The sequence below is a fragment of the Saimiri boliviensis genome, chromosome 10 (assembly GCF_048565385.1).
Source record: "Saimiri boliviensis isolate mSaiBol1 chromosome 10, mSaiBol1.pri, whole genome shotgun sequence".
NCBI classification, from domain to species: domain Eukaryota; kingdom Metazoa; phylum Chordata; class Mammalia; order Primates; family Cebidae; genus Saimiri; species Saimiri boliviensis.
In genome coordinates this window covers 48,991,165-49,011,442 of record NC_133458.1, presented here as the reverse complement: position 1 = coordinate 49,011,442, position 20,278 = coordinate 48,991,165, and the positions used below count along the sequence as shown (strand labels likewise).

At 39.0% G+C, this 20,278-nt stretch overlaps 1 protein-coding gene across 4 annotated transcripts in view; it reads left to right on the top strand.

Moving 5' to 3' along the window:
* The window catches only part of SLC26A4 (solute carrier family 26 member 4), a 61,249-nt gene that overhangs the window by 12,251 nt on the left and 28,720 nt on the right, over positions 1-20,278 (top strand). For all 4 annotated transcript variants that reach the window (XM_010344231.3, XM_074379242.1, XM_074379243.1 and 1 more), the window contains 7 exons: positions 1,449-1,559; positions 3,516-3,700; positions 4,283-4,447; positions 11,209-11,361; positions 11,470-11,552; positions 18,713-18,860; positions 19,788-19,901. In XM_010344231.3, coding sequence (XP_010342533.1) covers positions 1,449-1,559; positions 3,516-3,700; positions 4,283-4,447; positions 11,209-11,361; positions 11,470-11,552; positions 18,713-18,860; positions 19,788-19,901 — 959 coding nt within the window. The remainder of the gene's footprint in view (positions 1-1,448; positions 1,560-3,515; positions 3,701-4,282; positions 4,448-11,208; positions 11,362-11,469; positions 11,553-18,712; positions 18,861-19,787; positions 19,902-20,278) is intronic.

Genomic DNA, 20,278 nt, shown 5'->3' with positions numbered 1-20,278 from the left:
TGTGTAAACTAGAATGCTTATTTCTCTATAGCCAGATATTCACAGGCCTGGGGGCTGCTGGCATTGTGGAGTGGAGGAGTTGGTCAACTTCAACAGGGTAGAGTTGTCTTGTTTGCTGCTTTGTGTAATTGCCATAGTTTTTCTTTGGATCTAACTTTACTTCCCCACCAAGAAAGGAAAAAGGGCAGTGCAGCAATGACTGTGTACCTCAGAACACAGAGAAACACTGAGCTCAGATCAGGCGTCCCCAAACTACGGCCCGCGGGCCGCATGTGGCCCCCGAGGCCATTTATCCGGCCCCCCGCCGCACTTCAGGAAGTGGCACCTCTTTCATTGGTGGTCAGTGAGAGGAGCACAGTATGTGGTGGCCCTCCAATGGTCTGAGGGACAGTGAACTGGCCCCCTGTGTAAAAAGTTTGGGGTCGCCTGGCTCAGATACAACTGCCTCCGTGCAAAACTGGTCCGAGCCTTTGGACTGAATTGACCAAGTCTTTTTTTTTTTTTTTTTCTTTTTTAGACACAAGATCTTGCTCTGTTGCCCAGGCTGAAGTGCAGTGGCATGATTATAACTCGCTGTAACTTCAAATTCCTGGGCTCAAGCAATCCTCCTGCCTCAGCCTCCTTAATAGCTAGGACTATAAGCCTGAACCAATATGCTGAGCTCATTCATTTTACTGTAGAGATGGAACCTTGCTATTTTTTCTGGGCTGGTCTCAACTTCCTGGGCTGAACTGATACTCCTGCCTGTGGCCTACCAAAGCACTGGGATTATAGGTGTGGGCCACCACACCCGGCCTGACTAAGCTTTTGATCGACAGTTGATTTGATTGTTTTTTCCCACTGATCTGGTCAGGGGTTGACTGAATTGCTGACAAATTGAGTCAATTCATTAGAGCAGGTGATGTTTGTAGATGCAATCATTGTTTCAGCTGATTTGGATCCCGTTCTGCATCCTAAGGAGATCAACTCAGGACAGGCTGATCTGTCAAACCGTAAATTGAGAGTATCTGTGTAAAGGCCCTTCTCTGTACAGTAGAAAGACAGATGCTCCTCTACTTACCATGAGATTACGTCCCAAGAAACCCATTCCAGGTTGAAAATATTTTAAGTCAAAAATGCGCTTAATACACCTAACCTATGGAACATCATATCTTAGCCTATCCTACCTGAAATGTGCTCAGAACAGTTACAATAGCCCACAGTTGGGCAAATAATCTAACACAAGTTTATTTTATAATCAAGTATTGAATATATTATGTATTTATTGAATAATGTACTGAAAGTGAAAAACAGAATGGATGTATGGTTAAAGTATGGTTTCTACTGAATGCGTATTGCTTTTGCGCCATCATAAAGTCAAAGTCATAAGTAGAACCATTTTAAGTTGAGGACTTTCTGCATACCGTAACTTTCGTTTGTGAATTTAATCACTTTGGATGTGCTTTCAGGGATGGCATATGCCCTACTAGCTGCAGTTCCTGTTGGATATGGTCTCTACTCAGCTTTTTTCCCTATCCTGACATACTTTATCTTTGGAACATCAAGGCATATCTCAGTTGGTAATTATATTTTACAATTATATTTGCTCATGTTTAAAGTGTTTTGACTATATTAAGTGCATTATACCTCTATTATATTTGTGCAAAAATAATTGCAGTTTTTGCAGTTAAACTTTTAATTGTGAAAACCGCAATTACTTTTGCACCAACCTAATTTGGTAATCTTTTCAGGGAAATAGAGTTTCAGTGTTTTGTCTACTTTTTCTGTTCAATGATGTTAGGTAACTTTTTATAATGAAGAAGAAATATTGAAAAACGAAATTCCAGCCTGCCTTAACATTTTAGCATGTAGCATGTTTTGGTTTTTAAAAACATGATAAATTTGACTCCAAATTTAGAAAGTATTCTCTTCCAAAATGTGAAATGGCAGGAAAAAATTGACACAAAGTCTTTGAACCTACCATTTTACCAGATTAGCTTATAAATGACTAAGTATGTTCATCAAATACATGTTTATGATTTGATTAAAGAGCATACTTGTTTAAAATCACTAATATTAGAAGATTGATAAGATCTTACCAAAACAATTTAGAAGCTAAGCTTGGCATTTTTTCTTGCTATGGCTTATAATGAATTTTCCGGCTTTTCCTAAAATTTGAATTCTATTTTGTTAGAATGTCCTAGTAAATGAGTGTTTTAATGCTATTTTGTGACTTTGACATTTATACTAGAGAAAATTTTGCTCCTACATCCATCTGCTGGCTAGACATGTCTACCTCAATGATCCTCTTGAAATAAATGCAACCATCTATTTTATCCTCAACCCATGTTTTTGTCCTTAGTTGTATTTCCTTAGGAGGAGAGCAGAAAGTAGTTATTGACTGAAAGAGCATCCTCACCTTAGAGAATCAATTAGTATTGAATGCTTGACTAGAGGAGAAACATGGAAGCTGATTTTCTCTTGAGTATTCTGTACATTGAGACATTCCAGGTGACTGGGGTTGGGTTTTGAGACCTCAGAACCATAAAGGCTTCCATTATCAAAGGGTAGAAATCATTGTCATCATCATGGATAAAAATAACAGTAGTGAATGAAGCAATTGCTGGAAAAAAATAATATTTTTTAAAACATAAAATCTTACAGATTGACATTTGATATGAAAAAATGTTGTGTCATACAGAAGGAGAAAGAAACTTCATACTCCCTTTGCTGTTTTTTTATCCTAACTTGGACCCCGTGATATTGATCAAGGTTCTCAGATCCACAGAGATCAGGACATTGGACACTTTAGGAAATTAATGAGATTATATGAAATGAAAATTGAGTGGAATAAGTAAAAACTCAATGTATGTGCTACCTTTGCCAGGAAACCTTTCCTGACATCTCTCATCCTTGTCCCCACCACCCATACGCATGAGGATCACACATAGACAGGCTAGACGCCTTCTGATATACTCACAAAGCATCCTGAATGTTGTATTGTAATAATTACCTACGTGTCTCTCTCGCCAGTTTCTGGGTCATGAATGCCTTGAGACATCTGCTTTTTAAGCTGCTTTTTGTTGTTGTTGTTGTTGTTGTTGTTGTTGTTGTTGTTGACACAGCATCTAGCTCTGTCACTTAGGCTGGAGTGTGATGGCATCATCTCAGCTCACTGCGGCCTCCACCTCCCCTACTCGAGCAATCCTCCCACCTCAGCCTCCCAAGTAGCTAGGATCATAGGCATGCACTACCACACCCAGCTAATTTTTGTCTTATTTTGGAAAAGATGGGGTTTCACTACGTTGCTCAGGCTGTTCTAAAACTCCTGGGCTCAAGCGGTCTTCCTACCTCAGCCTCCCAAAGTGCTGGGATTACAGACATAAGCCATTGTATCTGGCTTAGCTTCCTTTGTGAACAAACAAGATTTTCCTAGTCACAGCTAACTCTTTTACACATCTTTTAAATCCTATGTAGACACATTGAACACTTGTGATTAATAACTGATTAATTGTTAGAGACTTTTCTTCCCCCAGGACCTTTTCCAGTGGTGAGTTTAATGGTGGGATCTGTTGTTCTGAGCATGGCCCCAGACGAACACTTTCTCGTATCCAGCAGCAATGGAACTGCATTAAATACTACCGTGATAGACATTGCAGCTAGAGATACAGCAAGAGTGCTGATTGCCAGCACCCTGACTCTGCTGGTTGGAATCATACAGGTAATGAACTTACAGATAAAATATAAATTGGTATAATTTTTATTTGAGATTAACTTTAAAGCATATACACTTAAAGATTCTTCTAAAAACAAAATAATTTCCTGAAACCCAAAATTATTTTCTAAATTACGTTGTTTTAGATCAGATGCTAAAATAGTCAGCAAGACCCCACTTATTAAGGCTCACTTATCATCAGAGTCAGAGACAGAAAAAAAGCACAGAAGAACATGTGTGACTCAATTGAGGAAGAGAGAAGGGAAGTATACGGGAATCCGTAAAGGAGAAAAAGTGTTCTGGTGAGCGGAGACACGGGACTGAAAGCCACAGGAACAAGCTACAGATTTTTGCTTTTCTGAGTACATGTATAAAAATATTTCAAAGTTTTTATTATTCACGGTTTTCAAATTTTAGAGTGGAGGAGGGAGGGGAGCGATTAGGGCATTAAGAAATTCGTATTTTTTTTCCTACAAATATTTTTGTGCTATAGGTAGGCTACCAGTGTTTTAATTGGTATTATTTCCAGAGAGTCGGTTCCTGTCTCAGACAAACACTTAATTTTTGTTTCCTTTTTTTAAATCCTAGTTGATATTTGGAGGTTTGCAGATTGGATTCATAGTGAGGTACTTGGCAGATCCTTTGGTTGGGGGCTTCACAACAGCTGCTGCCTTCCAAGTGCTGGTCTCACAGCTAAAGATTGTCCTCAATGTTTCAACCAAAAACTATAATGGAATTCTCTCTATTATCTATGTAAGTGTTGCTTTTAACTCTAGGGATGGGTCACTGTTCATTCCAGAAACAATTGTATTCATTCTCTCTTTGAGTCTTGCTGGGCACGGTGGCTCACATCTGTAATCCCAGCACTTTGGAAGGCCATGGTGGGCGGATTGCTTGAGCCCAGGAGTTTGAGACCAGCCTGGGCAATATGGTAAAATCTCATATATAAAAGGAAAAAAATCAAAAAATCCAAAAATTCGCCAGGTGTGATGGTGCACACTTGTAGTCTCAGCTACTCAGGAGGCTGAGGTAGGAAAATCTCCTGAGCCCTGGAGGTTGAGGCTGCAGTGAGCTGTGATCACCCCATTGCACTCCATCCTGGGTGATAGAGCAAGACCCTGTCTCAAACAAAAACAAAACTAAAACAAAAAACTTGAGTCTGGAGAACCCACATTTCTCTATGCATACTTTGGGAGCCATTGAAAAGATCTGGTTGCTTCTCTCACAAATACTATTGTACTTAAAGACATGAATGAAGACAAAGTGGTATAACGCAGTAAAGGCTGCTCTGGAATGTAACAGACTTGATTTCTAGCTTCAACTTTGCCTCTAACAGGTAAGTGACCCTGAATACATCATGTAGGATACCAACTGAAAGCTCAGGTTTAGAACTGGGTGGGCCTGAGTTCAACTTCTGGCTCTACTGTCTACTAGCCATGTGAGCAAATCACCATGCCTCAGTTTCCTTCTCTGCAAAATTGTGTTAGTGATAGCATATGCCACATTGGGTTGTTAAATAAGAATAGATAAGCACTTGGCCCAGGGGCTGATACATAACAAGTACTCTAAAAAAGGAGTTATTTTGAAATTCTTATTTCGAAGCATCTTTTCTTATTGGTGAAATGAAATGATTGGAGATGTATCTCTAAAAGCTTTTTCTAACCGTGAGAGTCTGTAAAATGCATAATGTAAATGTCTCAACAATTATAGATGAAAAGGAACATTAGATTCAGAGATGATTCACCATGCAAAAGAAATGCAAAAGCAGGATGTAGATCACACTAATTAGATTTGAAAAAGGTCTTGGATCTAAAAATGTGTTCTATATAAAGCATGTTATTGATGCTTGAAAAATGGTGATAATAGTAACATGATGTCATCCTAGCTTGGAGGGAATGATGCCATACAAAAATAATGTACCACATTAAGAATGGAGTTTGAGTCTTTAAAGATGCACCTGTAAGCTTCTAAAACAATATAAGTCCATGTACACATATCTGAGAATTGGTGAGGTTGTCAGGAATTGCTCAATTTTGTAACAGTGCCATAATCCCATACTATTATACTCCATTCATTCACCAAATATTGCCAAGTGCTTACTACAGGCCGGGCACTACACTAAGCCGTGAGAATAGATAGAGGAGGCAGAAAAACATAGTGATTAAGATCATGAGGCCAGGTGTGGTAGCTCATGCCTATAATCCCAGCAGTTTGGGAGGCTGACATGGGTGGATCACTTGAGCCCATGAGTTTGAGACCAGCTTGGACAACATGACAAAACCTTGTCTCTACTAAAAATACAAAAAATTACCCATGCATGGTGACACGACTTGTCGTCCCATCGACTTGGGACACTGAGGTGAGAGGATCACCTGAGCTCAGGAAGTTGGGGCTGCAGTTAGCCAAGATCATGGCACTGCATTCCAGCCTGGGCGATGGGAGTGAGACCCCATCTCCAACAATAACAGCAGCAACAACAAAAACAAACACAAACAATAATCGACTTTGAACTTCAACAGACTTGAGTTGGAGTCTTAGTTCTACCAGCCACTACCCATGATGTTTATACTCAACTTCCCTAAGTCTTAGTGTCTGCAACTGTAAAATGGGAGTAGTGATAGTAGCTACCTCTTAGAGCTGGGAGGATTTAAAAAGAAAATATGTGTAAGACACTTAGCTTAATATCTGGCACGTAGTAAGAACTAAGTTTTTTATTATTATTATCACATATGAATAGACCTTATGAAGCTCACCATTCACTTCCTCAGGATCCAGTCTATTAGAAGCAAAACTTTTTGATTCAGCATTATATTGGTAATTCTTGATATATTTTTCCTGTAAAGTACTCAGTTTTCCATCAATTTCTTTCTTTGTTTGTTTGTTTGTTTTTTTTTTTTTTGACAGGAGCTTGCCCCATTGCCCAGGCTGAACTGCAATAGCTCAGTCATAGCTCACTGCAATCTCCATCTCCCTGTGTTAAGTGATGCTTCCGCCCCAGCCTGCTGAGTAGCTGGGACTACAGGTGTGTACCACCACACCTGGCTAATTTTCTTTTCCTTTGTTGAATCTTAGTAGGGGTGATGTCTCACTATGTTGCCCAGGTTGGTCTTGAACTCCTGAGCTCAAGTGATTCTCTCACCTTGGCTTCTCAAAGTGCTGGGATTACAGGAGTGAGCCACCATGCCAAGCCCATATTTAAACACTAAAATAAAAAATTTTAAGATTTTTTTTTTTGGGGGGTAGAGACAGGGGTTTTGCTGTGTTGCCTAGGCTGGTCTCGAACTCCTAACCTCAAGCAATCCTCTTACTGCAGCCTCCTACTGTGTTGGGATTATAGCAGTGAGCCACTGCACCTGGCCAGTTCTTAGATCTTTTTGAGATCTCTGACTGCCTTATTTTGACAGGCTCTGTAACTTTTGCAGTCCCTGGCACATGTTGCTTTTACTTACATTCACATTTTCTTCATCGAATGATCACTCATTTATTCCTTCATTCTCATTCATTCAGTTTATCTATTCAGTAAACATATATTGAATATCTACCATGTACCAGGCACTGTTCACTCCCTATACAAGTCCACTGAATCCTTAACCTATCAAGACATCCCTTACTGAGTATACTCACCTCATTGTGCAAACATGGCTCGGCCTTCATCTACACAGATCACAGGAGGCCCAAATTAACTGTTGACCTGGGTCCCTGGCCATTACAGGACCCCCACAGAACAGGGGAGATAGTTCTTCTGGTCTCCTACCTTTATGTTTAAGAAGAAACTTTCTGCAAATGATTTTACTTTGACAGCGGCAAAAGTGATCAGGAAACACTAGACCAAGGTCAAAAATAGTTTTTAAACCAAATGCAGTCATGATGTAACTTATTTCCTGTTGAATATTTTTCTTGATGTCTCAGTTTAGCATATAGCATAGAATTTTGCAAGAAATTCTTCACAGGCCAGCCAAGTTGGAGAAGGTATTTCAATCTTCTTTATGTGGGGATGAATATATGTTTGCTCTTCTGAAAAAAAAAAAAAAAAAAAAAAAGAATCTGCAGGTCTGAAAATGATTGCATAGGGTTGAATGAGCCACTTAGTCGTTGAACAGGGAATTTTGCTTATGACATTGCCATTTTAATTATACATGAAAGAATCTTTCAGTACATGCAGAGTAGTAGAGGATTCTCCTAGGAAAAAGTGCAAGATTGTTGTAAAATACTTTTCCTGGGATGTTAACTTATCTTTGTTCTAAGGTTGTACTTTGGTTTGTCTTGCCCTCTCCCCCAAAGAGGTACTGACAACTGGAAATAATGAATGCAAAGAAATACAGGAGAAAATATAAGGAGAAAAAGAAATCAGTTAATTCACAAATGCTGGAAATACTAGATGTAGAAAGCAGAAGATAGAAGGACAGGGTACTGGCAGCAATTTAGAATTAGTTAATACCCTTGATGCTACCATGTAGCTACTGTTAGCTAAGTAAGTCCCACAGTCCACTTAGGATTGATTTCCCACCATTCGATTTGAGTGGTTTGTCTCAGTAGACGAGGGTGAGAGCTCTGAAAGTCACCACTAAGCTTTATTAGATTTGTTGCTTTGTACCTATTTCAGTGTGTAAAACTTATGCCGTTATACTAAAGTAACACTTTAAGGATTGATCTATACTGGTATACACAAAAGATATGGTAGCAGGAAATGCCTGATAGCAAAAGGTGGTTGAGAAGGGTTTGTGATATTTGTAGAGATAAAATAAACTAAAAAAAATTCAGCTCCAAGAGTAAACTCATAAATTTTCTCATACACATTATTGGGTATAATTTTTTTCTTATGGCTTTTTCAACCCAGGTAATCCTGGGCAAGAACAAAGACATTATCTAAATGAAATTGTCCTAAAATTGTCCAAACACAGCAGGAATTATAGTAAAACATTATCTATTACCAAAAATTTCATTATCATGATTTGAATTATTTAGAATACTAAGCTGAAATACAGAATCATGTGTCCATATTATAAACATTTTGTAGTATTTTAACACTAAATTACAAGCACTGTTCAGTGCTTTTGTAGAGTCTAATTTCTATGTCTTTAAATATAATCTGACTATTTCAGTTTACATGCTGAGTTTTATTTCTACACAAATTAAACTTTCTATCATACAGCTCTTCTTAAAAGATTCTGAAGGATTATTCAGGATGTAGGCAACTCATTTATATACCCAGGTGCCTTGCATGATGCAATTGTGTAATACAAACTGATTTTGGTTTTTGAACCTCATATTACATTTTTAATCCACAAGACATACTTTTTATTCAAAGGTCTAAGTGATTCTCATCGATTAAACTGAAATCCTGTAGTGATTATTTTTGTGAGGTGAAAATGTTTTTGCAATAGGGATAATTATTCCAAATGTTTTATTTTTCAAGTTTCAATTTTCGCATCTTGAGTTGAAAAGCAAACCTTTAATGAATAGACAATTCATCAAAATATTATGCCTAGCTCATAAATTAATCAGGGTCATCCATCAGAAAATTAATTATGTAAAGGACCAAACAGCAACGATAACTTCAAGCCTCTGGGGTAGGTAGGACTGTTTGCTCCTGTGTGAAATGCCCTGAATTCTTGTTATTGTGTCTAATAGTAACCTTCAAGCCTCTAGGGTAGGTAGGGCTGTTTGCTCCTGTGTTAAATGCCCTAAGTTCTTGTTATTGTGTCTTCTGGTGGTAGTTATCCCATTTTCTTTTTCACTCTGCTATCCCCCCCTGGCTTCATCTTGTTTCTGTCAATGTATCTGCCATTAGCAATTTTCAGTGACTCTGAAAAGCAGACAAAGTGAAATAGTTGGTACTGGGTTTAAAGTAAGAGCAAAAGTACCCACCGAGTGAAAGTTCAAGAGTTTTCCTACAAGTTAAATGCCTGAACTCTAGTCCAAGTGCTCGGTGGGAGGTATTTTGCTTGCATAATAACTTCCCCCCTCATTCCCTCACTCTTGAAAGTGTTCCAGAGAGTTGAGGTTGCTGGCAAATCGACTCCTAGATTACTTAAGGTTCATTAAGTACTTAAAGTTCATTTAGTTCATACATTAATTGTCACCAGATTACCACTATAATTATTTATCTGTAAAAATGGGTAAAATACATGTTATAAACTATAAGATCCTCCATTCTTTTATCTTCCTATGAAAATATGTCTATAAAAGTCTCATTTAAAGAAAAGTTATCTTTACTGAGAAATTGTCTCAAAGAACTGTCTCAAAGATACTTTCTTAAATCATGCCTTCTACAGGACTGAGGGTAATATAACAAAGACAATGTTCTTCCCTGGGATTCTTCTTTGCTAATTTCCTTGAAAACACCCTTGATTCCCAGAAATCTCCTATTTACAAAACAAAACTAGTTTTTCTTGAATTGATTCATCTGTCTACTTAAAGATTTTTTTTGGCCAAGTGTGGTGACTCATGCCTGTATCCCCAACACTTTGGGAGGCTGGGCAGGAGGATTTCTTGAGGTCAACAGTTCAAGACCAGTCTGGGCAACAAAATGAGACCCTCCCCACAAATCTACAAAAAATAAAACAGCCTATTTATTGTAGTCTCTACAACAAATAAAATAAATACAGATGCCTGCCTGTAGTCCCAGCTACTCTGGAGGGTGAGGTGGAAGGATTGCTTGAGCTGAGGAGTTTGAGGCCACTGCACCCAGCATGGGCAACAGAGCAAGATCTTGTCTCAAAAAAAAAAAAAAAGTTGTTTTTTTGTTTTTTTTTTTAAATGTTATCTTAGTTCAAGTTTGATAAATAAAATTAAGTACCAAATTTATTTCCAAAAATTTATGCTTGGCCTATATGTCAATTCAGTAGCTTTTCTGTGCCATAAAGAATGAATCAGTCTACCTATATCCACATATGGAGTATTTTAGGATTTTTTTTTGTTATTGTTATCTGTATCATTCAGGTTTAGGAAAGAGCTTTACCTAAAATACTGGCTAATTGTGACAAAAAAAAAAAAAAAAAAAAAAGAGAAAACACACACACACACGCACACACACACACACACACCACTGATCAACTGAAAGTTTCAGATTTAGCAGCCTTTAGTCTCAATAATATCACCATAGTAAAAATTAGGCTACTTAATAATACCTATAAACCCATTTTAAGATACAAACTTGTAAAGCTTTTCTTCAAGTAAAAAGCAGTATGTTTATAATGACATTTTTTTCTTTTAAGACATATTAGAAAAAATACAGAAGCAAAAATCAGAATGTAGAAATCACCCAGTTTTTCCTTTCCAAGTAAATGATCATAAAAAACTTGGTATATATACTGCAGCAATTGTATGTATCTAATGGTCTCTGTATCAACCAACATGTTTTTATCACTTTCCTGAAACTTTCAAGTGTTGCTTGATGCTGATATCAAGGTTCTTTGTGTGGGAAGATTTGTATGAGAATTAATTGTGTATGTGTGTGTGTGTGCATGTGCGTGTAGCAGCAGGAAGTATATAAAATTATTTTCTTTTTATAGACGCTGGTTGAGATTTTTCAAAATATTGGTGATACCAATCTTGCTGATTTCATTGCTGGATCACTCACCATTGTCATCTGCATGGCAGTTAAGGAATTAAATGATCGATTTAGACACAAAATACCAGTCCCAATTCCTATAGAAGTCATTGTGGTAAGTAGAATATGTGGTTAGAAAATTCAGCATTATTTGGTTGACAAGCAAGGAATTATTAAAACCAATGGAGTTTTTTTTTTTTAAACATCTTTTGTTTTATTTCAGACGATAATTGCTACTGCCATTTCATATGCAGCCAACCTGGAAAAAAATTACAATGCTGGCATTGTTAAATCCATCCCAAAGGGGTGAGTATGGTGTTGCTCTTAGACAGTACTAATACAGTCCTTTTTACTTAATGAAACATTTATTACAAGCTTCATTTCACTGACGCTCCTATTCGTGTGTGGTCTTGAAGAAACAACCATAAGACAAACAGTATGTGTGTAGATAAATGTCAAGCCATTTGTTTAAAGCAGCCCCTCAATGCTGTTTTATCTTCATTTTCTTAAAATGTGGCAGAACATGTACAGTTAACACCAGACTCCTGATTTCAACTTATACATAAAATTATAATACAATATAAATAGAATCATTTCTTAGTAACAGCTATTGCACTGTGAACAATCTGCTTTAGGAATCAGGGATATCTGGCCTAAATTCTCTACCATCTAGTTTAATCAACCTTAGGCAATAATTATATCCTTCGTATCTATAAATAAAATGCATTATCTTCAAGGGAAGTTTTAGAAATGTTTGGTAGTTTGGTGAATTAGCAGAGTGAAAGACCAAGATCCTTCATTCATCTCTGTCACCATCCAGTTTTGTGACCTAAGGAGATCCTCCTATATAAGACAAGGATAATGAAAACAGCTGAAGCCTCAACTCAAGCTTGTTGTGAAACAGCAGTGAGATCTCTTATGAAACAAAGAACAGACAAAATACCCTGTGCTATAATTTTCTTATATGGGTTTACAAAGTAAGCCCAGATGTTTATTATATTTGTAACAATCACTTATAACATTTAAGACTGGACTTGCTGTTAATCAAGAAGTACCAGTTTTCCCTCCCTTAGGATTAGCAGAGGGACTTGGTACCAGTGTTTGTTTTCCATGCTCTTCATAGAAACTTCCTCAGGCAAGCTTATTCCCAGAGCTTATTCCACAGGGAACTGTTGTATTCCCATTTGATTCTTCTAATACCTGTTTCAAAATATTTGAAAAAGGACAACTGGCTACATGAAACTTAATTTACATGCTATCCATTATAGTGGTAAGAATCACATGGGATTCTTTTTCACACAGATTCCTGGTTCCCACCCCAAACCTATTGAATCAGGCTTTCCAGAGGAGGGGCTCAGGAATTCATATTTTTCAAAAGTGCCTCAGGTGATCTTGCCCTCAGGGAAATTGGAGAAACTCTTTAAGAGAGGATCAACAAATCTAATTGAACAATTAGATGATTTCAGGAGTTAGAAACAATTAAAGAAAAAGATACTTTACAGAGCCCTTTTTCAGGCTTCCTAGGATGTATTAAGTTATAGGTGGTCCACAGAGCAGGCCCTATCCCATCCATCTGTGTTCCATTAGTTGGCTTGGGAACTAATTTTTTCTGCCCTAAATTATCCTTCCACGTCCTCTGCAGAGCTTTCCTGTGCTCTTCTCCTGAGAATGGATCTCTAGCCTCTCGCCCTTGAGTTTAATGAAGCTGAATCCTTTGACAGACCACCTGGTAGCTTGGTCAGCTAATTTAACCTGCCTGGCCCCAGGGACTTTAAACTCCTCCACGAAGGCAGTGACCTCATTTGTGTTGTTCAGCTCTGTCCCCAAGCACAGAGCTCATCTCACTGTAGGCTCTCAGAAAATCCTTATGGAAGGGATAAAGTACCGAAGCCTATGTCATTATAAACAAGCCACAGCAAAGGCCTTGGTTATCCAATCTCACTTAGCAGCACAGAAACAATTCTGACGATATTAACAAACCTGAAGAAGAAAGGATGGAGTGGAGAGATTGGAAAGGAGCAAGTAGAGTATTAAAATGGCTGAGGTGAGCACAGTGAAAGGAAGAGGGGCAGAGAGATTGTGATATGCCCCCTTTTGATCTCCTCCCTGCTGCGATCTTCCATTAAGGCTACTGTTGGTAGTTCCCCTTTATTCTACTGAGGCTCAGGACCATATGTTGGAATCACTCAGTCCCCAATAACAACGCCACATTGGATAGTCAAAAACAGTGGCTCCATGCCCTTCCCTCCATCCCCTTTCCTGGTAGACACATAAGACATTTCCTTGTCCGGTCAGCATCTGAGCATCCCACTAGGATTTACTCATTCTCTCGCCCTGGGTATTTTCTTTCTTCTTTTTTTTTTTTTTTTAAAGAAAAAAAGAATAATAAGAAAAAGAATAAAGAAGAGGAAGAAAGAGAAAGAGGAAGAGGGAGAGAGAATGGGGGTATTGCTTTATTGCCCGGGCTAGAATGCAGTCTAAATATGGGTATGCCTGTAATTGTCCTTAATAATGGAGACATGAAAGAAAATGAGGGAAGAGAATAACAAACAAGGAGCCAACCAACATTTCGTTTAAACTTCTAAGTTGATATGATGTGGTACTGATAAGAGTGTATATTTTGTGTATTTAAAGTGGGGAGTTCTATAAATGTTAATTACATTTACTTGTTCCAGATCTGAGTTCAAGTCCTGGATATCGTTGTTAATTTTCTGTCTCATTGATCTAATATTAATGTTGAAGTCTCCCACTAGTATTATGTGGGAGTCTAAGTCTCTTTATAAGACTTATATATCTGGGTATTCGTGTATTGGGTGCGTATATATTTAGGATCTTTAGCTCTTCTTGTTGTTGCATTGATCCTTTTATCATTATATAATGTCCTTCTTTACTTCTTTTGATCTTTGTTGCTTTAACGACTATTTTATCAGAGGCAAAAATTGTAACTTCTGCTTTTTATTTATTTATTTTTGCTCTCTGTTTGGTTGGTAAATCTTTCTCCATCCCTTGTTTTGAGTCTTTGTGTATCCTTGAATGTGAGATGGGTCTGGATGCAGCATACCGATGGGTTTTAGTTTCTTATCCAAATTTCCTCTCTGTTTTTGGATTGGGGAATTTAGTCAATTTAAATTTAGAATTAATAATGATATATGTGAGTTTAATACTACCATTTAATATTAGCTGGCTATTTTGCCCATTAGTTGATGTAAATTCTTCATTATATTGATGCTCTTTACTTTTAGGTATTTTTTAGAAAGGCTGATACTGTTTGTTCCTTTCTCTATGTAGTGGTTCTTTCAGACGCTCTTGTAAAGCAGGCGTGGTGGTAATGAAATCTCTGAGTGCTTGCTTGTTCACAAAAAACTTTATTTTTCCTTCACTTATGAAGCTTAGTTTGGCTGGATGTGAAATTCTTGGTTGAAAATTCTTTTCTTTAAGGATGTTGAATATTGGTCCCCACTCTCTTCTGGCTTGTAGGGTTTCTGCTGAGAGATCTGCTGTAAGTCTGATAGGCTTCCCTTTGTGAGTAACCTGACCTTTCTCTCTGGCTGCCCTTAATATTTTCTCCTTCATTTCAACCCTGGTGAATCTGACGATTATGTGCCTTGAAGTTGCTCTTTTTGAGGAATATCTTTGTGGTGTTCTCTGTATTACCTGGAGTTGAATATTATCCTGCCTTACTAGGTTGGGAAAATTTTCCTGAATAACATCCTGAAGCGTATTTTCCAGCTTGGATTCATTCTCTTCGTCACATTCAGGTACACCTATCAAGCGTAGATTAGGTCTTTTCACATAGTCCCATATTTCTTGGAGACTTTGCTCATTCCTTTTTATCCTTTTTTCTCTAATCTTGTCTTCTTGTTTTATTTCATTGAGCTGGTCTTTGACCTCTGATATCCTTTCTTCTGCTTGATCAATTCGGCTGTTAAAACTTGTGCATACTTCACGTAGTTCTTGTATTGTGTTTTTCAGCTCCATCAATTCACTTATATTCCTCTCTAAACTGTGTATTCTTGTTAACATTTCGTCAAACCTTTTTTCAAAGTTCTTAGTTTCTTTGGATTGGGTTAAAACAAGTTCTTTTAATTCACAGAACTTTCTCATTATCCACATTTTGAAGCCTGCTTCTGTAATTGGAACACGCTCGTTCTCCATCAAGCCTTGTTTCGTTGCTCATGAGGAACTGTGATCCCCTGCTGAGGGACAGGTGTTCTGATCTTGGGTATTCTCAGCCTTTTTTGGCTATTTTCTTCCCTTTGTTGTAGATTTATCCATCTGTGATCTTTACAATTACCGTCTTTGTAACTGGGTTTCTGAGTGGACATCCAACTTACTGATTCTCAGCGCCGAAATCTGAGCAACCCACTGCGCCAACCAAATCAGCGGCGTTAAGATTGATGGTGCTTTTCTGACTCTGCACCAAGAACTGACGCTCCGAGGCGCCGGCAAAACTGCCTCGCTGGTCACAAGAGTCGCGCTGGCGACCCGTGGGGCTCCTCCACTGGGAATCTCCTGGTGCGTTGGCAACAAGAATTCATGTGAAGGTGTGGCGTCCTCTCGTTCTTTGCACTTTCACTGGGAGCTACAATCCCGAGCTTCTGGGCATTTTCTTAACCAGCAGACACTATGAGGGGCAGTCATGCGCCTTTCTTCTCATGCAACTGGTCCTTATCCGCACTCATCCTGTCCCAGGCTTCTCTTTTACTTCTTCTGTTATAGTGGTGTGTCTGTGTGTGTGTGTGTGTGTGTGTGTGTGTGTGTGTGTGTGTGTGTTTAAACTCATAACAAGACTGATGGCTTGCCCTCTAAATTGTAATCTCTATTCACTCTCTTACCTCCTGTCCTCTCCATTTCCAGAGGTCCTCTTGTTGTCATGTTTCTTACTGTTATTATTATTTTTTCTTTCTTTCTTTTCTGAAACAGAGTCTCACTCTGTCACCCAGGCTGGAGTGCAGTGGTGCAATCTCAGCTCACTGCAACCTCCACCTCCCGGGTTCAAGGGATTCTTCTGCCTCAGCCTCCTGAGTAGCCGGGATTACAGGCGCCTGCCACCACGCCCAGCTAATTTTTGTTTTTAGTAGAGATGGGGTTTCACCATGTTGGGCAGGCTGGTCTCAAACTCCTGACCTCAGGTGATCCTCCTGCCTCAGCTTCTCAAAGTGCTGGGATTAGAGGCACTGTTATAGAGCCCTTTTGTCAGGCTTCTTAGGATGTATCAAGTTATAGGTGGTCCACAGAACATGCCCTGTCCCATTAATCTGGGTTCCCTTAGTTGGTTTGGGAACTCAGGCCTACTGTTGCTTGTAAAGTATGTGCTTTGCAGTTGTTCTTGTAAGTCTGGCGCAGGGGCAAAGGCAACAAAACCACAGAGGTTTTTTCCCGGCTGCCTTCTGAGGGCTGCTCTTCTCTAGCTGGAGTGGTGGTGCGGTTGCCAAGTGTTCAGACCCCATCTGAAGTAAAAATATGCCCTTGGCATCTGTTTATCACACTGTCATTTGTGGAATTTGGGGCCCTTCAGGGTCCATCTCTCCGTGTCCTCATCTTTTTAGATAAGTGTGTGTTCACACGCTCACTCCCCTGGGGCTCTTGGTAGTGTTGTCTCGTGATCAGGCCTGATACGGTTGGCTGGGGCCAAAGAGGCCCAATGAGCAAAACATTTGGAGAGTTATGTCCACAGAAGGAGGGCAGGGCAAGAAAAAAGACTGACTTACATGTCACTAGAAGATATCCAGCAGGACTTCAGTTGGTTTAGGGCAGATAATTGGCACACTTAAGGTTCAGCAAAACAGAAGACATGAGTGGCAGGAATTTGGCAGACTTAGGTTCCCCCAATATATACCAAGAACCTACGATGTGTGTAGACACTAAGTACTTATACAAGTGATTCCTTCTTGAATCCTGTGAGAAGAGTGTATAGTCCCCATTTGACAGCTGAGAAAACTGGGACGTGGTAGGTTTTAATAACATGCCCAAAGTCATTTGAGAGAGATTCTGGTCTTTTGACTTATGTCTTTGCACTTTACCCTTCGCAACTGTGGATAATGAAGGATCAGGTCCTATTTGGAGAACTAGGCATGCAGGCAGGCAATGTGCATTAGGCTGCTATCAAAACTAAACTGTATGTGGAACTGGAAAGTCACCCTGTCAAGCCCCAGTGGCCTGAAGGAGGGTTGACTGGGTCTCAGGAGGAAGTCAGGAGCCTGCTTTGAGAAGTGTGGTCCCAAGTCACATCCAAAGCAGCAGGTGATATGATGTTGAGTTGCCCACCTATTGGTTCAGGGTTTCCAATATCCTGTCTGTCTACAGATGGGGTTCATTCCAGGGTCTCCTTGTGGGGTAGGATGGGATATAAGGAGAAAAGGGGTCTGAAAATTAACCTCATTTGTAGGGAGTAAGGCTACAAGGGCAGAGAACCAAACAGATCTTTTTAGGTAAGAAATCGTTTGATATTTAACATTTCAACCTGGACCCAAGCAAAGTAACTGACCTCAGGCAAATCACTTCACATTTCAGGTCCAAGTTCCTTTATCAACAAAACGAGAGAGGTGGATTCAGCAATACCTAGGATGCTCGCTAGGTTTAACTTTCTCTATGGTTTTCTCTAAAAACCTTATTTCTATTTTATTTTTACCACTGTTCTCTAATTATAGGGGAAAATGTAGTTTCCTTATTAAACAAACTTTAGGCGTAAATGAGATAGGTAGGGCAGACACTTCATGGCTGGGGGCCTCTGGAATTACACCATATGGATAATCATCAAGATATAGGTACATGAAGGCCATCTCCCAAATTTTCATATTTGGGTCAACCTCACGATGTAAATGCGTAGGTTAATTTTCTTATATGGTTTGTAGGGTAGCTCTGATTTTGTCAAACAATAGTCATTGGACCCCACAATCGTTGAGATATTTTAGTCACTATGGAGCATTATGATAATTATATTAATTTAATCTTTTTTGCTTTAAGATGATTTTAAATGTCATGGCCCTTAAGAAAAGGATTTTCCTTAAGGAAAGCTCTGTTAGCATCATACATTCTTTGTCTCTCTAACAGACCCGATATCTCTTCATCTAGAGTAAATCTCATATCATGGCTAGAATCTCTTTTAAATTCAAAGACCTTTAAGATGGAATTGTGGAAAGAGAAACACTAACATGTGAAATGGCATGGACGGGGCTATATTAAAGAATCAGTAACAGCAGATTTATTCCTGTGAGATATATAGAAGAGGCAGCATTGGTAGGCTCTAAAATAGAGGACAAAGAAAGCCAGTGAGATAACACCAACTTCTGATTAAACAGTTTAAAAGCTGCTACCACCATGTATGTATTTCATGTGCTATTTGTTCTCGTGGCACAAGTACTTTCATGTCTAATATGTGACTTAGTGGATATAGCATTGGATGAGATGGGGAAAAAGAATGGTCGTCAAATCTTTACAGTATTTTTCATTTAAAAACTCACTAGGTTTTTGCCACCTGCACTTCCACCTGTGGGCTTGTTCTCGGAGATGCTGGCTGCATCGTTTTCCATTGCTGTGGTGGCTTATGCCATTGCAGTGTCAGTAGGAAAAGTATATGCCACCAAGTATGATTACACCATCGACGGGAACCAGGTATGGGTGCCCTTTTGTGAATTAGTTTTATAGAGCTGAAAACAAGAAAAAAACATAAATGGAAAAGATTTTGGTGTCAGCTAAAGAAGAGGTTAGATTCTTTCACCAGATCTTATTGGGTTGGTTTTCCTCTGTGCTTGTTAATTAGAAATTATTTTGGAGTAGGCATGCTGGATCACTTGGCTTCTTTAAGAAATCAGTTGAAATAACACTAATTTTAGAAGAGCTAATTCAATCAGGCCATAAATAACATTCAAAGTGAACATATTAGGTCAGAAACAGAATTCTTCATGTAACCCAGTACCTCTTGGTAATTATTTTTAATGGCAGTTATAATATGACCAAACAGTGCAACAAACATTATTAATAATAGTTGTGACCACTTTAAGTTGAGGTGGTTCACCGTGCAATTAATATATACAGGCAGTTTTTATAGGTATGTGATACATTGCCAGGTAAGCTGATTTCACACTGCTTGCAAATTTGCAGGTTCTGTACCTATACGTTTCTGAAAATACAGTCTAGTGATGACACCAGTTAAATGGTTAGTAGTCAAGCAGAGTAGCAGCATTGCTAGTCATGATATGCTTTGTAACAAGTATTCAACTACAGAAAAACACTTTATGTGAGAGCTGTAGACATTTCATTCACGAGGCAGTGAAAAAACTTAGCAAAGGATGAGGTGCTATTTCTCATCAACTTTAAAAATAATTGAGAGCAATAAGACCTCTCTTGGGTGGTATGGAATCCAAACTCCTGATGTCGTACAAGGACCCCCAAGTACCTGTCATGGTGAAAATTAAACTGGACCACCAGGCAGGGTGGGCGCGGTAGTTTTCATTCTTAATGTACACTTCCTGAAATACTCAGCAAAGGTCTTGCGAAGATTCGATTTGTAGCATCACTGTCATCCAGTCTCTCCCTTAGGAATTCATCGCCTTTGGGATCAGCAACATCTTCTCCGGATTCTTCTCCTGTTTTGTGGCCACCACTGCTCTGTCTCGCACGGCAGTCCAGGAGAGCACTGGAGGAAAGACACAGGTAGGAACCACAGCCTTGTGATATCCATCTCAGAGAACAAGCCTGAGGAATGGCACCCCGGGAAGGCTAACACAGAACTGAGCAGGACAATTCGCCTTGGGGACTTGTGCTTCCTAATCTGATTCATCTCAGGCCAGTTCCTCTCATTCCACTCCCTCACCTAAAATCTCTTTAAAAATAACATTTATGGTATTTTGATACAGCGATTCTCAAATCTCTTTGTGTCAGTGCTCACCTGGAATGTAGCTACACTTACCTGCTTCTCTATGGTCAATAACAACTGTCAGGAAACAGTAATGAAGGATGCTGATTTTTGTTAATTTGTTCCCCGGGGGAGAGGGCCTAGTAAAAGTGCTTCATGGCTTTGGGGCCTGTTC